Source organism: Mobula hypostoma, chromosome X1 (genome assembly GCF_963921235.1).
Source record: "Mobula hypostoma chromosome X1, sMobHyp1.1, whole genome shotgun sequence".
NCBI lineage: Eukaryota > Metazoa > Chordata > Chondrichthyes > Myliobatiformes > Myliobatidae > Mobula > Mobula hypostoma.
Window position 1 is genome coordinate 24,076,522 of NC_086128.1, and position 18,332 is coordinate 24,094,853.

Genomic DNA, 18,332 nt, shown 5'->3' on the forward strand with positions numbered 1-18,332 from the left:
TCTCTTCCTGCCCACCTTCCTACTGCATCCCTCCACCCTGGAGCACTCAATGGCCTGGGAAATCTAAGTACCATTTAAACGTTGTCCATTATCTTTGATCTAGTTTATTAAAGATCTTCTACTTCTTTTCAGAAAGTTTCAAGAGTTCTGGAAAAGTTTGGAGTGGGTGGGCAAAAGGGCTGGAAGAAACTAAATGGGCCAAATGGTTTTCTAGCAACAGTCAATGACCAGCCAAAATCTGAGAATTCCAGGTGATTCCCACCTCTTCCCCCCGATACTTGGCTGAAGGGCTCCTGGCACAGTTACAGCCACAATGACTGATTCTGTGTCCGGTGACCAAGGAACAAACAGCCCCGGCTTACATGGCCAGCATCCACGGAACCATCCACTCCAGTGGGAGGCCATTCAGCCCTCAGTATCCATACTAGCTGTTTGAAAGACTGCTCCAAGCAGAGCACAGCTCTGCTGCTGCTTCTCCTTCTCCGCTGCTGCTTGATCCCTCAGAACCCTGTAAGTCGTTTCATAAGCAAGCTACCTACTTCCCAAAATGCGTGCAAGCTGCAGAAAAATTACCAAGCAGGGAGGGAAAAAGAAGGGTGATTTGTTTCACACTGGCAGTTAAACAAATGAAAGGATTTTATTTGGTCAATTGACTCCAAAACCAGTGTTTACAGCTGCCCATGCTTTTAAGAGATTGCTCTCCAATCCTAATAGCTTTTTGAAATACATCAAAATGACCTCGTCAACATCCCAGCCCACAGTGGCAGCATGCAGTCAGAGGGGTTTTTTTTCAAAAAGTTGCCAGAAAATTGACAAAACTGGTGTGAGCTATACCTTCTATTGAAAACCTGAGGCATGGTAATTACTCCAGACAATTCCACACACACACACACACACACACTCACATCAATACACATACAGTACACACACACACATGCATTTACATAGACACACACACACACAGATAATGTAAATATTCATGTTCATGGACACACACACAAGCAGACGGATATTCATGTGGACACACACTCACACAGAGTCAGAAAAGTGTGCATGGCAAGCAAGTTTTTAGTCACTAACCTCGTACTCTGTAACAACATCCGCACTTTGCCAGGACCTTACGAAACAAATGTTGGCACGCGCAGCCTGACCGCTGGTGCCCACTCTTCATGCTGCCTGGTTGGCACTCATGCCAGCCTGCCGTGGCGACTGAGGTACCTTGGCCATGTACACGGAGAGCCAGCAGTCGGGGTGGGCAGCTGCTCTGTGTGCACAGATATACATGCGAGGAACCTGCTCACTCCAGAACAGGCACAGCACATGAAGTAACGGTTTGCTTCTCTTAGAAGCGGGTGGAGACTGCCTTCACTCGCGTGCTCGCTCTCTCTCTCTCTCTCTCTCTCTCTCTCTCTCTCACAATCTGTGACTCTTCCAGCAATCAAGGACCACCCCCTCTGCTGCTCTCTGCAGCACTGACTGCAGATTCTGAGGCCTTGCAAAGGGTTGAGAGCACACAAGCTTTTTGTACAGCTGGGTAAAAGTCCAGAGTAATCGTCAACCATTCCAGCGGCCTGAGCTGACAGTTGTCTCCAAGAAAACTCTGCATCCTGACTGACTGAGGCAAAATTCCAAGCTGCTTGCTTTAGTGTCTGCCTGTGAGCTCGATGAAAACCAGGATCGGAGTGAAACAGTCTAAAAATGGAAAGTGTGTGGAACAGTTGCAAGTTAATCCAATGGGTGGGTCTGGGTTGGGGGCTCGTGGAGAAGGGGTTCTCACTACCTAGTGTGCTTTCCAAAACTGGGGCTGATAGCCCTCTCTCTACGTTCTGCATGGCCTGTAACCCAGTCTACTGCCAACACCAGTACACTCAGTTCAAGTGGCAGTCTTAAAGGCATGACACTCTTTCCAAGCTAGTGACGAAAGGTCACATAGAACCATTTTTACAGGAGTGACAGTTTCACAGGCAGATCACGAAAATGTAGAGCAAAGATTTACATGTATCGATCAGGCACAGCAAGAGTACATGGTACCAGGCTCTGTAAGACTGACCGGACACCAGACTCTCATGTGTCAGTAAAGCAGCCAGTATAATCAAAGACCTCACCCACCCCAGACATTCTCCCTTTTCCCCTCCCATCAGGCAGGAGATACAAAAAAACTTGCAAGCACGTACCACCAACCCTAAGGACAGCTTCTACCTTTCTGTATAAGACTGCTGAATGGTCCCCTAGTAAGATAAGATGAACTCTTGACTATGTCGTTGTGATCTTGTACCTTATTGTCTGCCCGCACTGCACATTCTGCGTCACTGTGACACTTTATTCTGCATTCTGCTATTGTTTTACCCTGTACTACCCCAATACACTGTGTAATGATCTGATCTGTATGAACAGTAGGTAAGGCAAGCTTTCCACTGTAACTTGGTACATGTGACAACAATAAATTAATTTCAATTCCAATGCCCAACAGCAGCAGACGCCGTGTGCGAAGCAAGCAGACAACCATCAAAGATAAGTACAGGGTCCACAGCACGTCAGGAGGGGGAGGTCTCCTGTACAGCTTGCTTTTCAGAATCACATCTTGGGTTGCTGTAGCGGAGCCAAGCCTTAGGAAACGCCCCATCTCCGCTGATGTGCTGCAGGAGACCTTGCCGACAGAGATGCCCAGCGAGCCAGCCAGCAGCTGTGGAGCATTTCTCCGCCCCAGACGGAAGCCAGAGCTGCCATCCTGAAGTGGCTCAGGTCTAGAGTGAGGGGCTAAGGGCATTTGGAGGAGAGTGGGGTGCACAAAGGTGCACAGAGTCAGTGACTGCACCCACAGCAGATCCGTGATGGGAAGGAACTGACTGGCGTTTTGAGAAAGGCCCAAAGATAATGCTTCTCGAGCACCTGATAGCCAGGGAGCAGCAACAAGGTCTTCGCAATGAGACGCCTGATACTCCCATTAGTGATCAGACACAGCATCAGAGCAGGAGGAAGAGGAGAGGTGGGAGGAGAAGGACAAAAAAAAGCAGGATGGAGAAGGAGGAGGAAGAGGGATGAAGGAAGAATGATGCAGAGGAAAGGATGCTGGAGATGGAGGGTGAAGTGGAGAAGAGGAATGGAGGAGTTTGGGATCCCTTTTCTGGCAGTGCAGTTGAGGACTGCTCAGTGGGGTTACTCTTTCTATGAGACAATGCCTGATTGAAACCGCGACACTTCAGTGGATGAGCCAGTCAGTATCCCAATGTAGCAAGATCGGGACAACATGGAAGTGACATTTGACCCGCAGGGCAATATGGTGGGTCAGACAGCAACTATGGAGAGGAATAAACAGTCAACACTTCAGTTCTTGGCCCAAAACATTGACTGTTCATAGACACTGCCTGACCAGCTGAGTTTCTCCAGCATTTTGTGTGTGCTTCTCTAGATTTCCAGCATCTGCAGAATTTCTTGTGTTTATGACTTGACCCAGCTCTATCCTGAGAGAATGTAACTCTTCCCCCCTCAGTTAACAATTCACATTTAAATGCCTCGGCCACAACAGTCCTGCTGACCAGAAGCTCAACTGGTAACATCTGCCTCTCTCATCACTGCGTCTAAATCCTGCATCTTCCCACCTTTCAGCCCAGTGGGAACACATTCAGCACACATACCATGCCAGCTTTTCAACAGGAATTGTTGATGATCATTGAATACTGTCATATCCCACAATATCAGTGTCTTCTGGAGCTCTGCAGGGGAAATTTAACGGGTTGTCAGAGGAGTGACTGTTCGTGGATATTTCTGAGATAATGAGATCACTAGGTGGCAATAGACAGGGAGACTACTAAAGCAAGATTGCAACTCCCCCTTTTCTTTCAGCCCCCACCTTAACCCCATCACTGCTGAGGTCTGATTGGCCCAGGCCCCAGCGTATTTGGGAAAATACGCAACAGCTTTCCGCAAGGGCAGTACAATGGTGTAGCAGTTGGAGCTGCTGGCTTACGGCTCCAGAGACATGGGTTCGGTCCAACGTTCGGTGCCTGCTAGGTGTGGAGTTTGCATGCTCTCCCCATGACTGTGTGGGTTCCTAGGTTGTTAGGTAGGAGGGGCTGCTGTAAATTGACCCCTGGTGTGTGGGTAAGCAGTGGAATCCTGGGTGAGTTGACGGGAACTTGGAAGGAGTAAAATGGGATCAGTGTAAATGAGTCATTGATGACTGGCACAGATTTGATGGACTGAAGGGCTTGTGCTGTATCTCTCTATGACCCTATAAAGTGTCCATAACCTCAGCTATGCTCTCTGGAACTCGTAAAGATTTTGGACACCTCCACCAAATTTCCCCTTAGTCTTTGTTGGTCTCAGAACAACCCAAAGTTATGTTTAGTGGAATTTAGTGGGAAACTCCCTGGCCACGTTCAGGCACTTTTTGGGCTGTAATCTCTTGACTAGAACAAAAACAGACCTCCTCGGTTGTCCTGCTGTTCTCTGCCCTCTTCACCAGCTTGCCCTACCAAAGTGCTCAGCTGGCAAACAAAATAAAAAACACTGGAAACCCAAGACCAACATTTATCGACAGCCAATATTTTCAACCTGTGAACTAACTCGCTTTGACAACCTCCTCCTGTTTTCAAGAGCAGTGCCTTTTCCCTGGAGAACAGCGAAGTACTTTGTGTAATCTTCAGCTTGTTGATGGTGCACCTGAGTGCTGATACAATGCTTGTGTGGACTGGGCAATGAACTAGTGTTGAGCCACACTTGCATTCTGGACCAGGACAGAGGGTGAATCAGCCAAGTTTCCTGGTCCTATTTCTGTTCAGTGACTGTTGCAATAAAGTGTTAGCCCACAAACTTTTCTAGCAAGGCATTTCACTCTCTCCCATTGTGGAGGAGCCCATCTCCCCTTCTGATATGATGAATATACAGATAGATATTGGCATCAGTGAGTGAAGAGAGGAGGAGGTGGCTGTGGGTGGGAGGGGGAGGGAGGATGGATTGACAACATTAGCTTCCTCTCTCATTTTAAATACGACTTTGCCACTTTAAGTGATTATCTTTTCATGAACTGTGTTATAATCCTGCCAATATTTACCAAATGACATGCAGCTTCTGTATAAACTCCATCGGTGTTCACATTCAAACACAGAACAGGATCCTTCAGCAGGAGCAGGCCCTTCAGCCCATCATGCCCATGCTGGACATGATGGCAAATTACACTCATCCTTTTTGCCTGCACTGAAGAGGAAAAGAAATAGGAGCAGAACTACGTCATTCGGCCCATCAGGTCAACTCTGCCATTTGATCACAACTGATTTATTTTCCCTCTCAACCCTGCCTTCTTCCTGTAACCTTTGACACCTTTACTAATCAAGAGCCTTTCAAACATTGTTTTAAATATACCCAGTGATCTGGCCTCCAAAGCCGTCTGTGGCGAAGAATTCCACAGACTCACCACCTTCTGGATAAAGCAATTCCTCTTCATCTCTGATCTAAAGGGACATCTTTCTATTCTGTGGTCACTATTGGAAACACCCTCTCCACATCCTCTCTATCCAATATATACAGTATTTCACTATTTGGTAGGGTTCAATGAGATCCCCCCTCATTCTACTAAACTCCAGTAAGTACAGGTCCAGAACCATCAAACGTTCCTCATACATTAACCCTTTCATTCCCAAGATTTTTCTCGTAAACCTCCTCTGGACCCTCTCCAATGCCAGCATATCTTTTCTTAGATAAGGGGCTCAAAACTGCTCACAATACTCCAAAAGCGGTCTGACCAATGTCTTTTATATCCTCAGCATTACGTCCTTGCTTTTATTTTCTAGTCCTTTGGAAATGAGTGTGACATTGCATATGATGTCCTCACCACCAACTCAACCTATAAGTTAACCTTTAGGGAATCCTGCACTAAGACTCCCAGGTCTCTTTGCTCCTCAGATTACTGAATTGGCTCCCTGTTTAGAAAATAGTCTACATCTTTATTCCTTCTATCAAAAATGAATGACGATACACTTGCCCACACTGTATTCTATCTGGCACTTCTTTGTCCATTCCCCTAATCTGTCCAAGTCCTTCCTGCTTCCTCAACTCTAACTACCATTCCACCTATCTTTGTATCATCTGCAAACTTGGTCACAAAGCCAATAAATCTGTCATCCAGGTCATTAACATATACCATGAAAACTAGTGGACCCCAAACTGACCCCTGTGGAACACCTCTCATCACCAGCAGCCAACCAAAAAAGGCCCCCTTGTCATGGTCTGGTCTGTGAAGTCCGTATTCCGGTTCACGGTCCAGTCCATTGACCCTTGCTCCAGGTTTTCCTGTCTACCCTGTTTCTGTTCTTGTTGAGCTCTAATTGAGGCAGCTGATACTCGTTGGGGCTGGCTGCATAAATACCTCCAGAGACCAGGCTGTGGTTGCTGGATTGTTCTTGTCCTTACTCCTTGTATCCCTTCCCCTGCCTTCTGTTTCCTCGCCTGAAGCCCTGCCTTGTCTTGCCGGTAACTCTCGCCTCGCCTGAAGTTCTCGTTTCGCCTTGCATTGCCTGAAGCCTTGCCTGGTCTTGCTGGTAACTCTCGCCTCGTCTTGCTTTCAGTCTTGTCCTGGAGCCACCCCGTACCTAGCTCCCTTCCTGTCCCTTGCCTCTGCCGGGTAAGTCAGCCCATCTTGCCGTTACTTGCAGTTGGTTCTGTCCCTTCCTGTCCCTAGCCTCCGTCAGGTAAGCCAGGCCGTATTGCCATTACCTGCAGTTGGTTCTGTCCCTTGCCTCCATCGGGTGGTGATCCGCGCCCTGCCCAGGAGGTTCCTCCGGCCTCCTGCCAAGCCTCACCTCAAGTCTCTAGCCTCAAGCCTGAAGACTCCAGCCTCATCCTGCCTGCCTGCCAAGCCTTGTCCTTGCCTAGTTCTGGGGTCCGAGCCAGAGGCAAGACCCAGATACTGGGTCCTTGTCCAGTCTCTGGCTCGGAGTCCAAGCCCGGGCTCCTCGCTCTCTTGTCCAGTCCTGTTCCGGGTTCCCGGTTTTTGTGCCCATGTCCTTGCCCTCACTGTGTATCCTAGTCCTGTCCTGAGTACTTCAGTGTCTGTGTCTTGCACTTGGGTCCGTTCCCAGCCACCCTGTATGACACCCCTTCATTCCAACTCCTCAATTTCTGCAAATCAACCAATCTCCTGTCCATTCTAGTATCTTCCCTGTAATACCATGGGCTCTTATCTTGTTTAGCAGCCTCATGTGCAGCTAGACATATGATCCATATCTCTCTATTCCCTGCACGTTCGTGTGTCTGTCTGACAGCCTCTTAAACACCTCGACTGTATCTGCTTCCGTCACCACTCTCGGCAGCGCATTCCAGTCACCCGCCACTCTCTGTAAAAAAAACTTGCTGACTTACTTCATTAGAGTTTTGAGGAGATTTGGTTTGTCACCAAAGACTCTAGCAGATTTCTACAGATGTCCTGTGGAGAACATTCGAACCGGCTGCACCACCGTCTTGTACGGAGGGGCCACTGCACAGGATCGGGAAAGCTGCAGAGAATTCTAAACTCAGCCAGCCCCATCATGGGCACTAGCCTCCCATCATCAAGAACACCTTGAGGAGGTGATGCCTCAAAATGGAGGCATCCATCATTAAGGACCCCCATCACTCCAGTCATGCCCTCTTCTCATTACTAGAGGAAGTACAGGAGCCTGAAGACACACACTCAATGTTTTAAGAACACAATCGGTCAAAAGGGATGAATTAAAGGGGAAAGAGAGGCACAACTTTAAATTGAAGAGCAGCGTTTTGTGACAAATGCACTAACACACACAATCACGTCCTCTCAGCCTGATGAATGTCACGTTGGTAGATTGGTGTGCAGCTTCGCTCCGCAGCCAGCATACGTTTACCAAAGCAACCACCTTGGCAGGCTCACAATGTTTCTTTCACATATGTATATAATTAACAAGAGGTGCAAGTTGTGACCTAAGTAGTGGTAGTTTATAGATCTAATCTTGCCAAGGGTTAAAGTTCAAGCTCACAAATATTAAACTGATGGTCACCATGCCAACGAAAAGTCATGGAAGCCAGTACATCTTTGCAAAAGTGCAAGTGGAAGATTTATCTGCATGAGCATCACTGAACCTTAACACAGTTCCAGCATTTACAATGTAGTATCACACAGTGCTGGCCACTCGGAGAAGCACTTACCCTGTCAGAGCATGGGAACAGGCCCTTTGGCCCACCAAGTCTGTGCTAATCAACGACCACCCATTCACACTGATCCCACTTTATTCTCTCCACATTCCCATCAACACTCCCCCTCAAAGATTCTACCCCTCATCCACACTCTGGGGCAATTTACAGCAGCTGATTAACCCATCAACCTGCATGTCTATGGGATGTGCGAAAAAATTTGGAGCACCTGGGGGAAGTCCATGCAGTCACAGGGAAAACATGCAAACTCTACACAGACAGCACTGGAGGATAGAATCGAACCCGAGTCACTGGGGCTGTGAGGCAGTGGCTCTACCTGCTGCATCACTCCACCATAAGATACATTCCATCTAAATGAATGCTGGCGCCCTTCGGCCTATTAAAGGTAAGGTTCCCCAAGAAGCAGGTTAACAGGAGCCTGCCAGTGAGAGAGAGCTGTCCCTACAGGCTCATTGTGATAGTAGTCCCAAACAGAGAAGTCACTTTGAAGCACTTAAAGCCCTCCATTGCTGGAGTACAGTGATATTTTCTTTATTTTCAATGCTTCTTCCTTGGAGTGTTGGCACGTGGCCAAGTGGTTAAGGCGTCGGTCTAGTGGCCTGAGAGTCACTAGTTCGAGCCTCAGCTGAGGCAACGCGTTATGTCCTTGAGCAAGGCACTTAACCACACATCGCTCTGCGACGACACCGGTGCCAAGCTGTATCGGCCCTAGTGCCCTTCCCTTGGACAACACCAGTGGTGTGGAGAGGGGAGACTTGCAGCATGGGCAACTGCCGGTCTTCCATACAACCTTGCCCAGGCCTGCGCGCTGGAAACCTTCCAAGGCGCAAATCCATGGTCTCACGAGACTAACGAACGCCTATTTTATTTATATTCCTTGAATAGACACAGCCCAGTCCATCACCATCCTACCCTCCACTGATCCCGTCTACCCTTCCTGCTGCGTTGGGAAAGCAGCCAATGACCCCTCCCACCCTGGACATTCCCTCTTCTCCCCCTCTCATCGGACTGAAGGTACAAATACCTGAGAACATAGCTTCTACCCCATTGCTGTAACAGTCTTGAATGGACCCTTATACAATGATAATGAACTCTTGGCCTCACAAACTACCTCATTATGACCTTACACCTGCCCGCTGGCCTGCATTGCACTCTCTCTGTAATTGTAACACTGTATTCTGTTACTGTTTTTCCTCTTGTACTTTGATGTACTTACATTTTGAATTATAATTTGAATTATAATTGAATTACAATTCCCAATTAATTACCAATGCTATTAGTTAAGTAATGACATAAAGGGATATGGAGCCAAGATTTTCAACTTTGGAAAGTCTCATACCCAATCTTAAACATACTGTGTGCTACTCTGAAGAAATATTTGTATAGTACTTGTGAGTGGTCTTTATGCCAAAATGGGCAGGAGCTAAGCTGGCATCAGAGGGCTACTTCTTCCAGCTCATCTGTGAAACAGCTTAAATTCTTCTCTTTAATGCCTCTTTTTTCCTTTTCAAGGTGGCTGGGGTCCTGTCGGAGTCCATGATTTATAGCTGCACTCAAACTGTAGTTCCACTCGGTGGTGGGTTCCCATTTTGATATCTCCAGGAGCAGCCTGGAAAGTGCATTCAAGGCCTTTAGGGGTGCGGCATCGGGAGGTCCCTGCTGACAATTCAATTCACCAAAAAAAAACTGGAACGTCACGGAGATCAGAACATCGAGTCAGCAGGTGCAGCTGCTGGAGGCCTCTGCACTTGGGCGACCTCTCTCCTCTCTCCCCCCTTCACCTCTCTCTCTCCCACTCTTACTCCTTCTCCTTCCCCCTCTCTCTCTGCTTTGCTATTGCTTGCTTGTTGAGGGCTGATGCTTTCTGATGGAACAGGTGCAGGGAGGGTTGATGCTTTGTTGCTGTTTGTGCGTGCGAGGCGGGGTGAGAGGGCTTCGGGGTTCGAAAGTTTTTCTGTTCATTCTTTGGGGTTTTTCTTGTGTTTCATGGATGTCTGCGAAGGGTAAGAATTTCAGGTTGTACTCTGTGTAAATTCTCTGATATTAAATTGAACTATTGAACCGAATCTTCTTTGAGCTCAGGACAACAGACTTAGTCCAATTCAGCACAGAGGAACTGAACCATCCTGTGCTGGAGCCAGGTCAGGTGCCTGGCTACCTGACCCAAACTGGACAGGAGCCAACAATACTTGGATGGGTCTGTTGCATATTCTGCAGGAACATTTGGGCTTGGGTTGGATTGGGTCAGATGACTAAGTCTGTTGTCCTGAGCTCAAAGAAGATTCAGTTCAATAGTTCAATTTAAATCTGAAATTTTGAAATTCTATTGACCTGTGCTGATGCCAACCTGGTACCCACATCCCAAATCATGTCCCACCCCACCACTGTGCTCACTGACCCCTGCCCACCATTACTCCAGGGCGCTTAGGTGCGACTCGAGTAGCAGCAACACTCTCAATGGATACGACTAAATATTCCCGTTTCAGCCTGATACAGCTAAAAAGCACAACTGCTTCTAAGGTCAGTACAGTCAACAAAGATGTCTTAATACATTTTAACAAACTATCGCTGCTCAAAACCAACAGAAACAACACTGATTGTGGTCGGAAACGCCCATGTAGGACACTCCGGAGGAAGCGCAGGTGTAGATCGGGGTTAAAAAGCGTTTAAGGAAACGGGGTTTTAAACTCCCTATTCCGACTATCTTGCTGGAAAACGTGCAGTCTCTGGTGAATAAAATTGATAATCTCAGAGCTACGGTGTTGAATCAGAGGGACATTAGGACCACGTGTGTCCTTTGTTTCACGGAATCCTGGTTAACCCCTTCTGTACCGGATGCAGCGATCCAGAACGATGGGTTTACTATACACCGTTAGGATAGATCTATAGAGTCTCTCAAAAGCAGAGGCGGAGGAGTATGCCTCATGATCAACTCTTCTTGGTGCACAAATATATCAGTGCTGTCCCAATTCTGCTCACCAGACCTGGAATATCTAGCAGTTAAGTGCCGTCCTTTTTACCTACCATGGGAGTTCTCTGAGGTCATTTTGGTAGCAGTTTACATTCCATCTCAGGCCAATGTCAAGTAGGCTTTAGATGATCTGAGTAATGGGATCAACATGCACAAAACAGTGCACTCTAATGCCTTCACCAGTGTTTTGGGAGATTTTAACCAGGCCACTCTGGAAAAAATCACTAAGAAACTACCATGAACAGATCACTTGCAATACCAGAGAAAACAACACACTGGACCATTGCTACACCACCATCACAAATGCCTACCCTGCTATTCCACGCCCTCACTTCGGGAAGTCTGATCACCTGGCTGTACTTCTACTCCCTGAGTATAGGCAGAGATTGAAGACTGCAGCACCAGCAGTGAGGACCAAGAAGGTATGGACAAGGGAAGCACAGGAGCACCTACAGGACTGCTTTGAATCGGTGGACTGGACTGTATTCAGGGATTCATCTTTGAATCTGGATGAGTATGCTGCAGTTGTTACTGACTTCATTTAAACCTGTTTGGATGAGTATGTGCCTACAAAGACTTACTGTACGTTCCCAAACCAAAAGCCGTGGATGAACCAGGAGGTACGTTGTCTGCTGAAGGCCAGATCTGTGGCATTCAAGTCTGACAACCCAGGCCTGTACCAGAAAACCAGGTATGATTTGCGGAGGGCTATTTCAAGGGCGAAGAGACAAATTTGAACCAGGTTGGAGGTGATATTAGATGCACGGCAACTCTGGCAGGGTCTGCAAGACATTACTTCCTTCAAAGCGAAACCCAATAGCATGAATGGCAGCGATGCTTCACTACCAGATGAACTCAACGCCTTCTATGCACGCTTTGAAAGGAGAACATAACTACAACTGTGAAAATCCTTGCTGCACCTGATGACCCTGTGATCTCTGTCTCAGAGGCTGATGTTAGACTGTCTTTAAAGAGAGTGAACCCTTGCAAGGCAGAAGGTCCCAATGGAGTAGCTGGTAAGTCTCTGAAAACCTGTGCCAACCAACTAGCAGGAGTATTCAAGGACATTTTCAACCTCTCACTGCTACGGGTGCAAGTTCCCACTTGCTTCAAAAAGGCAACAATTATACCAGTGCTTAAGAAGAATAATGTAGGCTGCATTAATGACTATTGCCTGGTAGCACTCAAATCGACAGTGATGAAATGCTTTGAGAGGTTGGTCATGACTAGACTGAACTCCTGCCTCAGCAAGGACCTGGACCCATTGCAATCTCAATGGCTCTCCACGCGACTTTAGACCACCTAGACACCACGAACACCTATGTCAGGATGCTGTTCACTGACTATAGCTCAGCATTTAATACCATCATTCCAACAATCCTGATTGAGAAGTTGCAGAACCTGTACCTCCCTCTGCAATTGGATCGTCGACTTCCTAACTGGAAGACCACAATCTGTGCAGACTGGTGATAACATACCCTCCTCGCTGACAATCAACACTGGCACACCTCAGGGGTGTGTGCTTAGCCCACTGCTCTACTCTCCGTATACACATGACTGTGTGGCTAGGCATAGCTCAAATACCATCTATAAATTTGCTGACGATGCAACCATTGTTGGTAGAATCTCAGGTGGTGATGAGAGGGCGTACAGGAGTGAGATATGCCAACTACTGGAGTGGTGCCACAGCAACAACCTGGCACTCAACGTCAGTAAGACAAAAGAGCTGATTGTGGACTTCAGGAAGGGTAAGACGAAGGAACACATACCAATCCTCAGAGGGATCAGAAGCGGAGAGAGTGAGCAGCTTCAAGTTCCTGGGTGTCAAGACCTCTGAGGATCTAACCTGGTCCCAACATATTGATGTAGTTATAAAGAAGGCAAGACAGTGGCTATACTTTATTAGGAGTTTGAAGAGATTTGGCATGTCATTAAATACACTCAAAATCTTCTATAGTTGTACCATGGAGAGCATTCTGACAGGCTGCATCACTATTTGGTATGGGGGGTGGGCTACTGCACAAGACCAAAAGAAGCTGCAGAAGGTTGTAAATCTAGTCAGCTCCATTTTGGGTACTAGCCTACAAAGTACCCAGGACATCTTTAGGGAGCGGTGTCTCAGAAAGGCAGCGTCCATTATTAAGGACCCCCATCACCTAGAACATGACCTTTTTTCACTGTTACCATCAGGCAGGAGATACAGAAGCCTGAAGGCACACACTCAGGGATTCAGGAACAGCTTCTTCCCCTCTGCCATCTGATTCCTAACTGGACATTGAAGCTTTGGACACTACCTCACTTTTTTAATATACAGTATTTCTGTTTTTACATGTTTTTAAAATCTATTCAATATACATAATTGATTTACTTGTTTATTTATTATTATATTTTATTTTATTTATTATTTTTTTCTCTCTGTTACATTATCTATTGCATTGAACTGCTGCTAAGTTAACAAATTCCACATCACATCCTGGTGATAATAAACCCGATTCTGTTCTGTTCTGATTTTAAAATTCTCCTGCAGGCTTTCAGTCTTGCCCCTCTCTATCACTGCTACCTCCTTCAGCCATTATAATCAGCAGGATCGCCATACTGCTCTCAGTAAGGTCTCGAAAGTTGCCGCTGTCCATTGCTCCCCACTGGTGACTGTGTCCTAAGCCCTGGATTTCCTTCTCGAAAGCTCTCCTTCTTCAAAAGCAACTTTTTGTCCAAGCTTTTAGATATCTGCAGAGGATTGTAGCCTCAGCCAGCTCCATCACAGGCACAACCCTCCTTACCATGGAAGACGTCTTCAAAAGGTGATGTCTCAAAAAGGCGCATCCCTCCCCACACAGGACATGCCCACTTCTCATTACTACCATTAGGGAGGAGCTACAGGAGCTTAAAGACTCACAACATTTTAGTTTCCTCCCCTCCATTATCAGATTTCTGAATAGCCCATGAACCGACATTATTTATTCATTGTAACTTACAGTAATTTTTGTCTTGCACTGTACTGCTACCACAAATCAATAGAGCTCACAATACAAGCCAGTGATAATAAACCTGATTCTGATTCTAGTATCTCCCAGGAATTGAAGATTTTCCAACTGGAAGAGAAGTGGTAGAAATGATGTTTAAAAATGGAGGTGTTTATTCACTTCGATCTCTTCTGTTAATTAATCCTGGAAGTGCAGATATTTGTTGGAAGGCTGGAAAGCGCTTGTTCAGGAGATTCAGGTTCTTTCAAGGGTTTGCTTGCTCTCAGATTGGTGTGGGAAGCGGGAATGCCATGTGGACAGACACGGGGGGGGGGGGCGGGGGTGACCAATGCATGGGGGTGGAGTTCTAGAGGGAGGAGGCCTCCAGGAATGAGTCCAACTGGAGTTGGCAACCCTCATCCAAATGCTGAGAGTACGCAGGGAAACCTGGTCATGATTCCAAAAGGCAAGGCCTGATGTGTCTTACAAGGCAAGAGCGGTTGCTATGAGCCCTGTTCTGCAATCACTAAACAGCTACTCCCGGTTTTCAATTTCACTCTTATGTTCCTGCTAATTGTAGAGAGTCACGCAACCTGCATCAAACAGCTCTGATTACACAGACACTGCAACTAAATTAGGCCACATAATCAATGTAAAAAGAGTTAGTTAATTCTCAGCTAGATTTACAGCTCCGCTCTGCACATCAGCTCTGCAGGTTTTCTCGACTACTGGCAAAGAGGTGGGAAGCCAAGAAGTGGAGGAGGTTGAGCTGGAGAAGAGATGAGCCAGTATTTTGGACCACAGATTCAGACACAAGGCAAAGTTACTTTTCACTACTGGGAAAGAGGTTATTTTCCTCCTGGTTTAGCCTGCTTCCCAATGGTCAGCTCTATAACTCATTCACAACTGGGGAGGTTGCCGTCTATCAGTTACACCAAGTCATTTGATGTACTATGAGGACAGGAGGATAATCGTTGCCCCCAGGGGCCTGAAGAACCATCCATCATCGCCTCAGCTAACCTAACCCCAAGGCCAACAAACACTCCCCCCTGTGTGTTCCCATAAGTGAAAAATCCAGGGAAGAATATGCTTACCCAGCTAAAGTGTGATGGTGAGCCTTACTGCCTAGCTATGCAGTAAAAAGTTCTATTGTAAACTTCCTGCCCTGATGATTTGGTCTCTGTTCCCAGCTGTAGCACTACCCAGCCTTTCCTTCTACACACAGCCTCACACTCTGCTCTTCTGCACTTCCTCCTGCCTGAACAACAAAGATGTTGTGTGCAGCTTTCTTGCTGATGCAATGACTGCTCTGAGGGGTGCGTGCACACTCCTGCTCTGCTGACGTGCCAAAAAATCCCTGGGAATGCAGTGACCCAGGATCCCAACCAATGGCAGCATCTGCTCTTGATTGCAATTTTCCAGGAGGATGCGACTGAGAGGGTTAACTGACAAGAACAGGTTGATTAGCCAAGGTTAGTATTTCCCCTGAGAACAGGAGATTAGGGCTATTCAAAGAGGTGTTTCTGAACAGATTAAGATTGTTGGTAAGATATTTTATATGAGAGAGAGAGAGAGAGAGAGAGAGAGATACAAGCAGGAGAGACAGAAAGAGAGAAGCAGGAGAAAAAGAGAGGGAAAGAGAGAAGAAGAGAGAGAGTGAGAGCAAGAGAGAGATACTGTTCTCTCTAATGGGGGTGGGAAGGAGCTAGGAGAAAGTGGATCAGAATCTTAAAATTCCAGCCAGGCCAACATCAGCAAGCAACAAACAATCTGATGGAGGAACTCTGCAGGTCGAGCCACATCTATGGAGGAGGAAAAGGAACTGGCAATATTTTTGGTCAAAACTGTGTAGCAGGGCTGACAGCAGAGAGGAGAGATGGCCAGTTTGCGAGGAGAGGAGCGGGGAGGGTTGAGCCAGTGGGTGATTGGTGATTGGTGAACCAAGGAAGGGGTGAAGGATGATGAGCAGATTGAGGGAAGAGTGGAGTAGGGAGTTAGATGAAGACAGACAGAGAGGCAGATGGCACCTGGTGGGGGTGGGGGGGGGTTAAAGGTGGAGACCGCTGATGGAGGGAGATAAAGTGGGAACACAAAGGAAGTCTGTGTTTTCACTGGAGAGGGTGCAGAGGCGATTCCCCAGGACGTTGCCTGAAATGGAGGGATTCAGTTATGAGGAGACACTGGAGAGACTGGGTCTGTTCTCCCTAGAGCAGACAGGAAATCCAACAGAGAGACACAAGATTATGAGGGGCATGAATAGGATAGATAGTATGAGGTGTCAACAATTAGAGGGCATTGATTCTGGGTAAAGAGTAAAAGTTTAAGAGGGCACATGAGGAAGATGGAACCTGGACCTGATTGACTGGAAGCAGGGAATATTGGGGCATTTAAGAAGTATTTGGACCAGTACTTCAATCATATAGAAGGCTATGGACCAAGTGCTGGTAAATGGGATTAATATAGATAGATACTTGATGGTCCACACGGACATAGTGGACTGAAGGGCCTGTTTTCACGCTGTGTGACTCTGTGATTCCAGGAAGCCCTTCCTTTTATCAGCCCTGGTGGAGGGAACCTGCAAATCACCCCTCCCCCCAAAACAGCTGCAGAGGGTTTTTTTTCTGCTCAACGTGTTCAAACTGAGACTGATTGATTTTCATTTGACGAGGGGATTAAGAGGAGCAGAATCTAGGTGAGGGGATGGTATGACGATGTAGATCAGCCACGTGAGGGGTGAGAAGGCCTGAGGGACTATACAGCTTGTTCCTGTTACCGTGTCTCTGATTTCAGCCAACCATTGTAGACCCTGGCTGAGGAAGGATGCTCTGTGCAGTTCTGCCATCAGTCTGTCAAACTCCTTTGTAAAGTACTCTTTCTGAACCATAAGATCATGAGACATGGGAGCAGAATGAGGCCAGTCAGCCACTGAGTCTGCTCCATCATTCCATGACGGCTGGTTTATTATCCCTCTCAATCCCAATCTCCTGCCTTCTCCCCGTAACCTTTGACATGCTGACTAATCAAGAACCTATCAACCTCTACTTTAAATATACCCAATGACTTGGCTTCCACAGGCATCTATGGCAATGAATGCCACCAATTCACCACCCTCTGGCCAAAGAAATTCCTCCTCATCTCTGTTCCACATGGACGTCCTTCTATTCCGAGGCTGTGTCCTCTGATCCTAGATTCTCCCACTCCAGGAAACATCCACTCTATCTTGGCCTTTCAGTGTTCTGTAGGTTTCAAAGAGATCCCCCCTCATTCTTCTAAACTCTAGTGATTATTGGTCCAGAGCCATCAAACACTCCTCTTACGTTGACACTTTCATTTCTGGGATCATTCTTGTAAACCCTCTTGTAAAATATTAGACAGACCACATAGAGTAATGTATGCAGTTCTGGTTTCCACATTACAGAAAGGGTGTGGAGATTGTGGAGAGGGTGCAGAAAAGGTTCACCTGGATTAGAGGGTATTAACAATGAGAGGTTGGACAAACTTGGGTCATTTTCTCTCTAATGTCGAAGGAGGCTGAGGGGAGACCTGAGAGAGGCAGAGATAGGGTATACAGTCAGGAGAGAAACCTGAAGAAGGATCTCGGCATGAAACATCAACTGTTTATTCCCCTCAATAGATGCTGCCTGACATGCTGAGTTCCTCCAGCATCTTGTGTGTGCTACCCAGGATTCCCAGCATAGGCAGAATCCCGTGTTCATGATTTACACAGAGAGTGGTGCGTGCCTTGAACTGGGGAGGTGATGGTGGAAGAAGGTACAATATGAGAGGCCGTTAGCGCGACACAATTACAGCTCAGGGCGTCGGAGTTCAGAGTTCAATTCTGACATCATCTATAAGGAGTCTATGCCCTCCCTGTGGAACGCGTGGGTTTTCTCTGGGTGCTCTGGTTTCCTCCAAAAGCCCAAATACGTGCCGGTTGGAAGATTAATTGTTCAATGTAAATTGTCCAGTGAGTAGGCTAGGGTTAAATCAAAGGTTGCCGGGGAGTGTGGCTCAAAGAAACGGAAGGACTATTCTGCTCTGTGTCTCAGGATATAAATACATAACTAAATAAAATGGATTGCATGCAGGCAGACGGGATTAGCTCAATTTGGCATTGTGTTCAGCACAGACATGATGGGCTGAAGGGCTGTTCCTGCTGTACTGTTCTGTGTTCTGTGCTGTAGGTAAATAATATCTTTGTCACTCCTCTCAGGATAAGCACAATATGAGGGCAATTA

General features: G+C 47.0%; 1 protein-coding gene across 5 annotated transcripts in view; it reads right to left on the reverse strand.

Moving 5' to 3' along the window:
• The window catches only part of LOC134340113 (rho guanine nucleotide exchange factor 25-like), a 331,727-nt gene that overhangs the window by 177,211 nt on the left and 136,184 nt on the right, over nt 1-18,332 (reverse strand). Inside the window, exon 1 of one of the 5 annotated variants that reach the window (XM_063036979.1) lies at nt 1,081-1,484. The exons of the other annotated variants lie outside the window; for them this stretch is intronic. Within the exon in view, the coding sequence (XP_062893049.1) occupies nt 1,081-1,171 (91 nt within the window). The 5' untranslated portion in view covers nt 1,172-1,484. Of the gene's footprint in view, nt 1-1,080; nt 1,485-18,332 lie in introns of those variants that run through there. 5 annotated transcript variants of the gene reach the window in all.